The 12,042-nt window shown below is 52.6% G+C and overlaps 1 protein-coding gene across 1 annotated transcript; it reads right to left on the bottom strand.

Annotated features, from left to right (window-relative positions):
• Positions 1–7,996: 7,996 nt before the first annotated feature.
• Znf579 (zinc finger protein 579) lies at positions 7,997–11,144 on the bottom strand. Its single transcript, XM_005369316.3, has 2 exons — positions 11,055–11,144; positions 7,997–10,050 (listed from the first exon to the last, which is right to left on the bottom strand). Exon 2 carries the CDS (start codon positions 10,046–10,048, stop codon positions 8,360–8,362), a length of 1,689 nt encoding a protein of 562 aa, XP_005369373.1. The 5' UTR covers positions 10,049–10,050; positions 11,055–11,144; the 3' UTR covers positions 7,997–8,359.
• Between the last annotated feature and the right edge of the window lie 898 nt (positions 11,145–12,042).

Below are 12,042 nucleotides of genomic sequence, written 5' to 3'. Positions count from 1 at the left end.
TATCAGTTTACTATGTGTCTGATGCTGAGGACACGATGAACCACACGTGGTCTCCAGGGCCCAGAGAGAAGGGGGGAGGACACGGTGAACCACACATGGTCTCCAGGGCCCAGAGAGAAGGGGGGAGGACACAGTGAATCACACGTGGTCTCCAGGACCCAGAGAGGACCAGTGGAACCAACGGGGAGAACACAGGAGGGAGAGTGGGTTTGATTCCACTCAACAGGTGAGGATGAAGCCCAGAGAACTAGCCATTCAGATAACCGTACCCACTCTGTTCCAGACACAGTCTTTTAAAACCATTATTTGTGCCTGCCGCAGCCTACGGGTGGAAGTCAGAGGATGGCTGGCAGGAGTTTGTTCTCTCCTTCTACTGTCTGGATCCTGGGGGTCAAACTCATATCATCAGGATCTGTGGCAGGTGCCTTTACCTTTAGAACCATCTCACAGGCCTTCCAGACACACTAGCTGGCACAGTAGCAGATGGTCCACGTGGATGGAGGGACGCGGTGGCCTGAATCATTTCCTGTAAAGACACACCTATGGCTGGGTTTGGTGACACCCACATGTCATCCCAGGAAGGAGGAAGAAGCTGGACGACCAGGAGCTGAAGGCCCACCTGGAGCCCATCTCCATGGCATCTTGTAGGCGTGATGAGGCATAGCTATAATCCCAGCTCTTGGAAGGTGGAGGCAGGAGGATTCAGAGTTGAGATCATCCTCAACTATAGATGAGCTCAAGGCCAACAAGAGACCTTGTCTCAAAAAAGAAAAAAAGGTGGTGACACCTGAGCTATGACAATTGAGGTTGTCCTCAGGTTTCCAAGCACACATGAATACACATCTCTCTCTCTCTCTCTCTCTCTCTTTCTCTCTCTCTCTCTCTCTCTCTCTCACACACACACACACACACACACACACACTGAGAGAAAAGAAGAAAAGCATTGAAGTCCTAGTTCTTAGCATCTCAGAACATGTTATTTACAAATGGGACCTGCAGTACCCTTCTCTTTTACCTGTGGAGGGAACTCCAGTGTTGAATGGACTTCCATCCCACCAGGGTGGAATCCTGCTTCATTTGCTCAGTTTGACATAGTCTGGGATCTTCTGGGGAAACGAGGTGGGCCTGTGGGCATTTCTGTGAAAGATTATTTTTTGTTTTGTTTTTTGAGTCAGGGTTTCTCTGTAGCTTTGGAACCTGTCCTGGAACTAGCTCTATAGACCTGCCTACCTCTGCTTCCCGAGTGGTGGGATTAAAGGCATGTGCCACCACCACCTGGCATAGATTGTCTTGCTTGTTTTCATTGAGGTGAGAAGACCTGCCCACTGTGGGTGGTTCCATCCCCTGGGCAGGGGATAGAGGATTGTATAAGAGCAGAGAGAGGGAAGTGAATACAAGCGCACTAGCATTCATTCACCACTCGGCTCTTGACCGTGGATAAACTGTGATCAGTTGCTTCAAGTTTTTGCTCCCTGGCCTGCCCTGCAATGATGGACTGTAATCAGGAATTGTGAGCCAAACTTTCCTCCATGAGGTTGGTTTACTCAGGGTGTTTCATCACAACAGCAGGAAACAAAACTACGATGGATCCTTCATCAAAAGGACAACTGTCCTGACAGTTGCGTGTAGACAAAAAGGTACAGATGCTGTGTGTCCATGAAGGCAGGGGCTGAAGGGACCCTGAAGGTTTCCATGGAAAGGCAATGGAAAAGACCTTGTGTGGGTTCAACGGTCTGAGTCGTGAGCTCAGATGTCTATACCCATTGCACTGGACAGCGCAATGATTTTTTTTTTTTTGCTTTTAAAGATTTATTTGTTATGTATACAGTGTTCTGTCTGCATATATGTCTGCAGGCCAGAAGAGGGCACCAGATCTCATTATAAATGGTTGCGAGCCACCGTATGGTTGCTGGGAATTGAACTCAGAACCTCTGGAAGAGCAGCCAGCTCTCTTAACCTCTGAGCAATCTCTCCAGTCCAACAGTGCAATGTTTAATCTCTGTAGTTTTGAGCCCTACTTATGCTTTGTCACAACGGCTTTAGAAAAGGAACAAGTGGACAGACTGGAATTAAAGAGAAAGAATTTCTACTTTTACCTTGGTAAGGTGACAACTTAATAATGCTGGCAATAAGTTATGTGGATGACACCAAACCCCTAACAGGATGTGGTGGAGATGATGGTATGTGCTGTAGAGAGAGAGAGAAGGGGGGCAGAGATGGTGACAGAGAGACAAAGAGAGGCACAGAAACAGATAGTGAGAGAGAGACAGATAGGGAAAGACACGGAGAAATGGAGAGAGACAGAGACTTATAGGTGCAAAGAGAGACACGGGGAGAGGGCAGAGAGGGAGGCAGAGACAAAGAAGCAGAAACACTGGCGGGGAGAGACAGCAACAGGGAGATGAGAAAGATGCACGGAATGGGCGGGCCTAGCACGTTTGCTCAGAAGACTATTCATTTTCTAGGCTCTACCCCGAAGCACCCAAGAGGGAGCTTGCTCTTTCTGTGGGTCAAGAATCCGAGACATCTGTAAGCTTCCAAATTGGACTGGACTGGGTCCTGCTCCAAGTGTATTCAGACTGAGGTGGTACCCAATTCCATGTGGCCCTAGGACTGAGGTTTTAGTGTCCTGGTACCTCGCTGGCTATGGGATGAAACTGTGTTCAGTTTCAGAGGCCATCTGAGTTCCTTGCTATGTGGCATAGTATGTACACTTTCAAGGTCAACAGCAAAGAGCCTCCCACGGGTGAAATCATCCTCTGGCCTCAGGAAGAGCCTGGTTCCTTCTAGGAATTCATTTGACCAGGCCAGGCCTACTGACAGCCATCTCCCTGGGCTTCAGGGATGCTGGTTAGTGTTGCCTGCCAGGTCCCCCTCCCACTGCACCTGGGATAGCATCAGATGGAATAAATGAATTCAGAGATCCTGGGGATCTGCTTATGTTCCTGTCACATGGGGCAACAGCAGAGGGCAGGGGTGGATCTTAGGTGGGAGTGAGAGCATTTAGCATTTACAGGAAGGCCTGAGGGAACGGTAGGACCACTCCAGGCAGAAAACTGCCCATCAAACCTAGGAGAGGTGAGAGCTGGGCTGTACCAGAAATGGACAGAAGCAGGGAGACAGGCAAGGTGAGGTCCCTGTCCCTGGAAGCTTGCATGGCAGTGACCCAGGAAAGCAGCTGGGTCTGCCGGCTTAGCGCTAACAACCTGGACACATCGTCTCCCCCTCTCTTTCCTCTCCCACTGTACTGTCTCCTTCATATTTCCCCATCCTCCCGTGTGTCTCTCTCTGAGTCTCTATCCCTCTCTCCACCTCTATCTCTTCCCAGCTTTCTCCTCATCTTTCCATCTCTCTGTGTCTCTGTCTGTCTGTCTGCCTGCCTGCCTGCCTCTCACTTTCTCTCTCTTCCTCCATATCTGTCTCTCTCTTTGTCTCTCATCTCTTCCCTCTCTCACCTAGTCTGTGCCCACTTCTTCTCCTCACCTCCCCTCCTGCTTCCACGCTGATTTCCCTTCTCCTCCATACAGTGCCGGGTGGGAGCCGAGGATGCCGGCAGATTTTTGCCCAGTCGGTTCCCTGCCTGGCACCGTGTGGGCGGTGGCAGATAAGGCTTGGGGAAGCTGGGGGCGCTGCCCAGTCGCATTCCAGAGCCAGTCGGGAAGAGGCACTGCTCTCGGCAAGTTACTCTTCCTGCAGCCTCTGCTTCCCTGGAGAGAAGTGTGCGGGTCTGGATCACTGTGGTCTATCTTCCTGTGTGCACCTGCATCACAACAAGTAAGCTCCAATGAAATAAATAACGTGGAGCTGGACTGACGTTATTCAATCTATAACAAATCACCCTATCTATAAAACACATCTCTCAACCTATAAAATGTGTCCTCAAGGCAGCTTGATGCACAGAAATGATCAAATGAATAACTAAACCAGGACATGGGACAGAGGGATAGCACTTCCTTCTACCAAGAGACAAAGGATTGTTCTAGAAACGTCCTTCTCTGCCAGGAACTCACTTGCCACTCCTTTCTTCTCAGCATGCACTTGTTTAGTGATTTGTTTAAGGAGACTAGAAGCTAGGCCACCATGGTTGGTGCTGTGTGTGAGCCTAGTATTCAGGTGGCTGAAGTAGGAGGATGGAATTGGAGACCAACCTGGGCTACATGGAAAGACCTTGACTGAAAGACAACAGTACAAAAACAAAATAAAATCCTGGTGAGGAGGCATGTGCCTGTAATCTCAGATTGGGAGGCAGAGGCTGAGGTTGAGGAATTCAAGCCTAGCCTTGGTTATATGAGACTTTGTCATCAAAGAAAGCAAAATAAAGAGTATAGGCTAGGCCTTGGGGGGAAGACTTGGTCCAAAGTTCAAGGCCAGTCTGGGCAAGTTAGAGATTCTGTCTCAAAATAAATAATGAAAAGAGTCTATAGAGATGTCTTAGTGGTTAAGAACACTTGTTGCTCTTGCAGAAAATGGGAGTTAATAGAGATAAGGAGACAGGAAAGAGAGACAGAGAAGAGGAAGAGAGGGGAGGGGAAGGAGAAAGAGATACAAAAATTGGGTGGTAAAGAGAGAAACAGAGATGGAGAAAAAACTGGAAACAGAGACAGAGAGACAAAGAGGGGGCACAGCCACCTGTCACTCCAGTTTCAGGGGATTCAGCGCTCTCTCTTGGCCCCCTTGGGTAACCACATTCACATGCTCACACACAGCCACATATACACACAATAAAAATAAGGTAAATATTGTTTTAAAGTGAGAGGTGAGGATACAGCTCAATGGTAGAGTTTTGGTTTAGAATCCAGCAGCAGAGGGCTGGAGATGTCCCTCAGCAGTAGGATGCTGGTCTGGGCTCTAGGTCTAAAGGAGTTGAGTTTGGGACAGTAAAATGGCTCAGCCATAAAGACACTTGCAGCCAAGCCTGGCTATCTGAGGTCAACCTCAGAGGCTCCCAAGGGTGAAAGAGAAAATTAACTGCTGTAAGTTGTCCTCTGACCTCCACACCATGCTGAGGCACACATGCCCATATACATGGGCATACTTGCACACACACAGTCACTCACTCACACACACACACACACTATATGTAAATAAATAAATGTAAAAAATTGAAAAGATAGCCGGGCAATGGTGGCGCATGCCTTTAATCCCAGCACTCGGGAGGCAGAGGCAGGCGGATCTCTGTGAGTTCGAGACCAGCCTGGTCTACAGAGCTAGTTCCAGGACAGGCTCCAAAGCCACAGAGAAACCTTGTCTCGAAAAACCAAAAAAAAAATTGAAAAGATATGACACCATGATCAAGGCAACTTATAGAAGAAAGCGTTGACTTGGGGCTTACAGTTTCAGAGAGTTGGAGTCCGTGACCATCATGGAGGGGAGCATGGCAGCAGGCAGGCATAGTGTGGGAGCAGGAGTCAATCAAGAGCCTACAACTTAATCTACACCGAGAATGGTGTGGGCTTTTGAGACTTCAAAGTCCACTCCCAGTGACACAACTCCTTCAACAAGGTCACATCATCTCCTGATTCTTCCCAAACAGTTCCACCAACCGGGGGCCAAGTATTTAAATCGATGAGTTAGGGGGACTATTCTGAGTCAAATGTCCACAGTTTCAAATTGCTCTAAAATACAGTTTTAAAAAGTATGGTGGGTGGATGATGTTAGACAGATGAGGGATGATGGATAGATGCAAAGGGACGGGAAAGGAATGGATGGATAAACGGATAACAGATGGGGAACCATGACTAGATAATGGGTTTAGGGAAAATGAATGGGTAATAGATGGATGTCAATAAATGGCGGAGGGATGAAGATGGTGAGGGGATGGATGAATGATGAATGCAAGAACAGCCATTACAAACGGAGAGGTGAGTGGTGGATGGATGATGTCAATAGATGATGACGGAAGCATGAATAAAGGATGACGGATGGATAGATGATCAATGCAAGAATAGCCATCACAGCTGGGTGGTGGTAGCGCACACCTTTAATCCCAGCACTTGGGAGGCAGGTTCAAGCGGATCACTGTGAGTTCAAAGCCAGCCTGGTCTATAAGAGCTAGTTCCCAGACAGCTAGGGCTGTTACACAGAGAAACCCGGTCTCGAACTCGAAAAACAAAAACAAAAGAAGAAAAGAAAAGAATAGCCATCACAAATGGATAGGTAAGACAGATGATAGATTGACAGATGAGTGAATGATGGGTAGATTATGGATGGATGGTGGATGATGGCTGGATTGCTGGCTGGGTGAGACACAGGTGTCAATGGGCAACCAAGAGATGTCTGAATGAGTGGGTAACTGAAGAATAGGTGATGACTGATGGTTAATGAACACATGGGTGGAAAAATGACTGCATGATGGGTGGATAGTTACGGATAGATATGATGAATATATGGAACAATGGATTGATTTACTCAGAGGCAAGCATGGAAAAATACTAATTTTGGACTCCAGGATACTAACATACATTCTTTCAATTTTCTATTTGTTTAATTTTATTCACAAAACCATGGTAAACAGAAAGAAGAAAGCCATATCCTTCTGGCTTCTGCATGAAGCATTCCACAACCTCTATTTCACGTTAGTTAAAAGATTTGCAAGTGTCCATATTAATCCTCCCATCACCTCCCAGATTTTGCCTCCTGCCTTCCCTTCCTCCCACCCCTTTGGTTTTTAGATTTATTTATATCTATGTGCTTTGTCTGCGTGTATGTATGTGTACCACATGTGTCTGGTGCCTGTGGAGGTCAGAAGAAGTCATTGTATCCCCTGGAACTGGAGTTATGGGTGGTTGTGAGCTGCCGTGTGGGCACTGGGAACTGAACTAGGGTCCGTTGTAAAATCCACAAGTTCTCTCAACCACTGATCCATCTCTTCAGCCTCCACCCCGGTCTCTTCACATTTTCCCCTCTGTAGCCAAGTTGGCCTCCTTGCTCCTTGACCTCGTCAGCCACAGCTGTACCCCAGAACCTTTGTACAGCTCTGCTTTCCTTCTAAGATGCATCCCCAGTGACTGCTGTGACTTGCTTGATCCGTCTACAGGTCTGTGCTGCCTCCCCTCCTGGTCCTGTATCATCTCTCTCCATCTCTCTAATAAGATGATTTTTACATTCATTTTGTGAGTGTGTGTGTGTGTGTGTGTGTGTGTATGTGTGTGTGTATGTGCATGCACACACCCTGGTTAGCGTGTAGAGGTCAGAGGACAACTTGTAGGAGTCAGGTCCGTCCTCCCATCATTTGGGTCCTCAGGCTCAGCTGCCAGGGCCTTTACCCACTGAGTCACCTCACTGACCCCTAAGATGCTTTACAATTACTCAATTGTCTCATGTCTGTGTCCCTGTCCTCCCGCTAGGATGGAAGTCAGACATTGAGAAAGGGCTATGTGTTTCATTAACAGAAGAATGAAGAGCACCCGGGACAACACCCTGCACAATGTAGGGGTTCCGTGAGACACCCCAGCATGAATGAACCACTGGATAAGGGCTAAGAGCGTGGGCTACAGAGCCACAGTGTCCGGGGCCACATCTGGCTATGCCTCTTGTTGCAGTGTGACCTTGGCTAAGTCGCAGGTTTGTTTTGACTACCTCCACCCTCAAAACGCCAGGATTGCACCCAACTTAGATCATATCTGGCTCTTGGGTTTCCTCAGGAAAATGGAGAGAGACTATTGGCACCTTCACGATTGTAACAGGAACTTTGGGAAACACCTAGTGCCTTTTCAGATACGAAGTAGTAATTCTGTGCCTAGAACATGCCCCGAAGATGGGAAAACAGCGCATACCATGCTGATTTACGGAACTGCACACGGGATTCCTGAGGGCGTTCTGTCTCAGCACTCAGCTTTCTTCCTAATCCAGGGTCCACGGACTTCTTGCTTCTTCACTATCAAACACCCTCCTTGGAGGCGATGTGTAATCACCCTTGTTCTGAACCCAAGTGTGGGCAAATCCTGACTCACCCAACCCCCACCTCCACAGACAGCCTCACTCGTGGGTTGCACGAACTCACATTTATTCACAAAGACAGAGGAAAGGGGGCAGACCTTTCTCCCTGGGAACCCCCAGGGTCTGGCAGTTCAAAATAGGCGATGATGTCCAGTGTTTATAGTGGGGGACGGGCAGGCTGAGGCCAACCCACCAGTCTCTATCCTTCTGGCCAAGTGCCCTCCGCCTTGTCCTACCTTTACTTAAGACACGTGTTGGGGTGAGTGTTTCCTAACCAGCATCGGGGTCTAGGGGTAGGTAAAAGGGAAGGTGAATTACCCAGGGCTCAGGGGTAGGCAGAGGAGGTATCTCTCTTTCAACTTCCGTCTTCCTTACTGCAAACCCAGAGGTCAACTGGAGGGGCGGAGGGTGGATGTGAAGGTCAGGAGGCCAAGCCCCCCAATCCCTGTAGGTGGGCCTTGCTGTCCACCTCCTCATCCTCCATCTCGAAGGCTGAATGGTCTTGGCTGTCAAAACAGGAGGCGCTGAGAAAGACAGGGGGAGCCGGCGGGGACTGAGGTGGGGTACCAGGTGAGGGCGGCTCTTCCTTGATGTGAGCGATGGACAAAGGGAGCCCTTCTGCCTCCTGCTTAAGCGGTGGAGTTTGGGGCGACTGTGTGGCCTGGGACTGGAACGCCTGCAGTGCAGCGACCCTCTCCAGCTCCGCCCGTTCCAGCTCTGCGCGGTGGCAGCGCTGGTGGCGCAGTAGGCTATAGGCGCGGGAGAAGCGTCGTGGGCATCGAGGGCACGGATGCGGGGCGGGACCCCCAGCGTGGACTTGCGCATGGCGGGCCAGGTCTGCCAGTCGCTTGAACTCCCGCTGGCAGCGCACGCACTGGAAAGGGCGTGCCCCAGAGTGGGTGACCCCGTGTTGGCGCAGGTGTGCCCGGCGTCGAAAACCTTTGCCACACTCAGGACACCAGAAGCGTGGCTCCCCCGCCGGGGGCCGGGCTGGGGTGGCATCTCCTCCATTCTGCCCTCCTTCACCCCCTTCCGATGCACCCCCACATTCGGCCGTTTCGCTCCCCTCAGGCCCTTTCCCTGAGTTCCGTCCACCTGAGGACTTGTCGTCCTTCTTGCCGGTCCCAGGCAGTGGGGCCAGCAGGCTGAGAGGGCCGTGGACGCGGCGATGCTGACGGAGGTAGGAGGCCAGGCGGAAAGCCAGGCCGCAGTCTGGACACACAAAAGGCCGATCGGTGGAGTGGACTAGCCGGTGGCGCGACAGGGACCAGGGCCTGGCGAAAGCCTTGAGGCAAATGGAACACTGGTGTCGCTTGGGGCGGGGCGGGGGTCCCCCTTCGCCCTCCTGCTCGCCCTCTGGGCGCAAACACGGGTGCGCTTTGAGCTCCCCTTTCGTGGCGAAGGCTTCGCGACAGCGGAGACACAGCAGCGTCCAGTCGGCCTGAAGGAGGACCTGTTTCTCCTCCTGTCGCCCCGCGGCCAGTGCCAACTCTGCCCTTAGCTCCGCTGCCCCGGCCTCGGTCTCCTCTGCCTCTGATTCCCGAGGATCGGTATTCGTGGGGGCAGCAATAGGGGCCGGGTCCCCGGCGGGCCACGTCTCGGGCCACATTGTTGCCGCCTCCTCCGCAACCCCGGCCACGGCTGCGGAGGGCTGCTCCACGCCCTCGTCCTGTGGAACCCAACTGGACTCGGGCTCCTCCTTCACTGCCCTCTGCGTGGACAGATCCACCTCGCCACCTGCGTGCTCCTGGGCCAGGTGGCGCCTGAGCTGGGCCGGCTCCGGGAAGGTGCGTGGACAAGCAGCGCAGCGCAGAGGGGGCTGGGGCCCATGGCCACGAAGGTGGCGGGAGAGGTGGGCAGGCCTGCGGAAAGCCTTGGGGCACAGGGGGCAGGCGTGGGGCCGGAGGCCCGAGTGGCTCAGCCGGTGTCGAGACAGGTAGTAAGGGAAGCGGAAGAGACGACCACAGGTGGGGCAGGGCAGAGGTGCCCGAGGGGCTCCAGTACCCCCTCTGCCACGACCACGGCCTCGACCACGGCCACGGCCTCGGCCTCGGCCTCGGCCACGGTGAGGTGGACTGCCTTGGGCAGGTGGAGGGGGCTGTGGATCCATGCCTGTAGGGGGAAAGTGGGAGAGGCAGGGGCGGGGAGAAGAGATGAAGGATGTGGGGTGTGGTGAAGAGAAGAGGAGAGATAGAGGAGGGTAGATCCTCGGTCCAGAAGAGGAGAGGGGTGGGAGGCAGGGGAGGCAGGAGGGGGCGGAGACAATAAAAGAGAGGAGAGAGTTGTGAAGAAGTAGGAAAGAGCGACAAAGTCCAGGAGAAATGGAAGGGTAGGAGATGGAGACAGAGAGATCACGGAGATCAGAGGTGGGGACAGACAAGACAGAACAATACACAGGAGACACAGGGAGACAACGTCAGCCAACTGCTTTTGCTCCAGGGCCCGGGGGCTTGAATATTCTCAGTGGGATTGGGAACCAGCCCACCCTTGGGGCCCAAGTGGGGTGGGATTCAGTCCAGAGGACCTGGAAATGGAGTGTGTTCCCAGAAGTCAGGGGCTGGGAAGGACCAGGGAGTAGCAAAGCTTTAAGCTCCTGGGTCTGAGGGAGGAGGGCTGGGGTCTGCACTCCTGGGTCTGAGGGAGGAGGGCTGGGTCTGCACTCCTGGGTCTGAGGGAAGAGGCTGGGGTCTGCACTCCTGGGCTTGAAGGAGTGCTGAGTCCTGGATCCCTGGGTCTCAGGCAGGCAGACTGAAGGCTAGGAGTCCCGGGTTTCAGACAGAACAGGTTAGGCAAACTAGACTTAGACGCAGCCCCTGATTCTGGGTGAAGGAAGGAGCTGAGTAGGGGGACCTGACTCACAAGACAAGGGAGAGGAGGGGGCTGGGAGGTGGTCTGCAGAAAATCTCCAGGGAAGAGATGGCTGTGGCCAGTCCCCTGGCCGGGCGTGGTGTCCGGGGAGGGCGTGGAGCCTGCAGACTGTCGGGGGCCCTAGGTCCAAGAGGGGGCTATCTGTTCCGGGAAGGTATGATCTGCAGAACTGGGATGGCGGGTCGAGGCCTTGGGGATTGCTCCCCCAGGGCCCGGCGCTTGCCCCAGTCTCTGAGCGCCGGTCTTACCTCCGCCTCCTGCGCTCCTTTCTTCCTTCCCTGCTGCCGGGCGATCGCGAACGGTGGTGGCGGGGAGGGAGGAGGCTGAGCGTGGGGGGGAGGTGGAGGAGGAGGCTGGGCTCGGTGTTACAGCCTAAGCCTTCCCCCCGGAAACCCGGTGTTTGATCCGAGGCTAGAAGAGCAAAGACTGGCTGAGAAGCCGGAAGCGGAGGACCAGGGACCTTGGGGGGCAGAGAGGGAGGGCGATGCGGCTCCTGAATCCCGGGAGGGGAAGGGGCTGAAGGCCTGTCTTTTAGACCCTCCGAGGGAAGAGGGGGCTGCAAGCCTGGGACTGTGGATCCAGCTTACCACCCCTCCTCCATTTCCCAACAGATAACACATATTCATTCATTCTTTCAACAAACAGGCATTTATCAAGCCCTGCCGGTGCCAGGCACTGTGCTGGGCTTCTGGGTCTGAAGGAGGGTTGGAGGAGGCAGAGATGGAGATGAACGAAGCAGTGAAGAGATACAAGCTTGAGAGTGTACCCGCACTCTATAATGGAGCCTGACTCCCGCTTTCCCTTGGTTGCCTGGGCAACCAATTCTCTCTTCTCTGAGCCTCAGTTTCCCCTTTTATGGTAAGCCCCTGGAGCGCAACCCAACGGGTTTTATCAGAGCACCTACTGTGGGCTGACTCTGTCCTTGGTGCTGGATCGATGGAGTAAAAATTCATAGTCTGATGCAAGGTGGCAGATCAGAATCAGTCACCAGGGGCGTGACAGGGAAGAGCTCTGATTCGGGAAAGTGTCTTTCAATGGGAGTGAATGTCATTCCTCTAGTCTTTCTTGGCAATCGTGTTTCACTGAACCTGGAGGTTCAATGCCTCAGCCTGTTAGATGGGACCAACATAGCCACAGCTCTCAAAGATACGCGATTGGGAAAAGGCCCGTTGCAGGAATCTCCCTGTGTTGCAGTGCTATTTTTTTAGGGTTAAATTCATGCCAAACATTGTTGGC

This window comes from Microtus ochrogaster, unplaced genomic scaffold (assembly GCF_000317375.1).
Source record: "Microtus ochrogaster isolate Prairie Vole_2 unplaced genomic scaffold, MicOch1.0 UNK47, whole genome shotgun sequence".
NCBI classification, from domain to species: Eukaryota; Metazoa; Chordata; class Mammalia; order Rodentia; family Cricetidae; genus Microtus; species Microtus ochrogaster.
The sequence above is the reverse complement of the archived record's forward strand: the minus strand, read 5'-3'. Positions and strand labels throughout refer to the sequence as shown.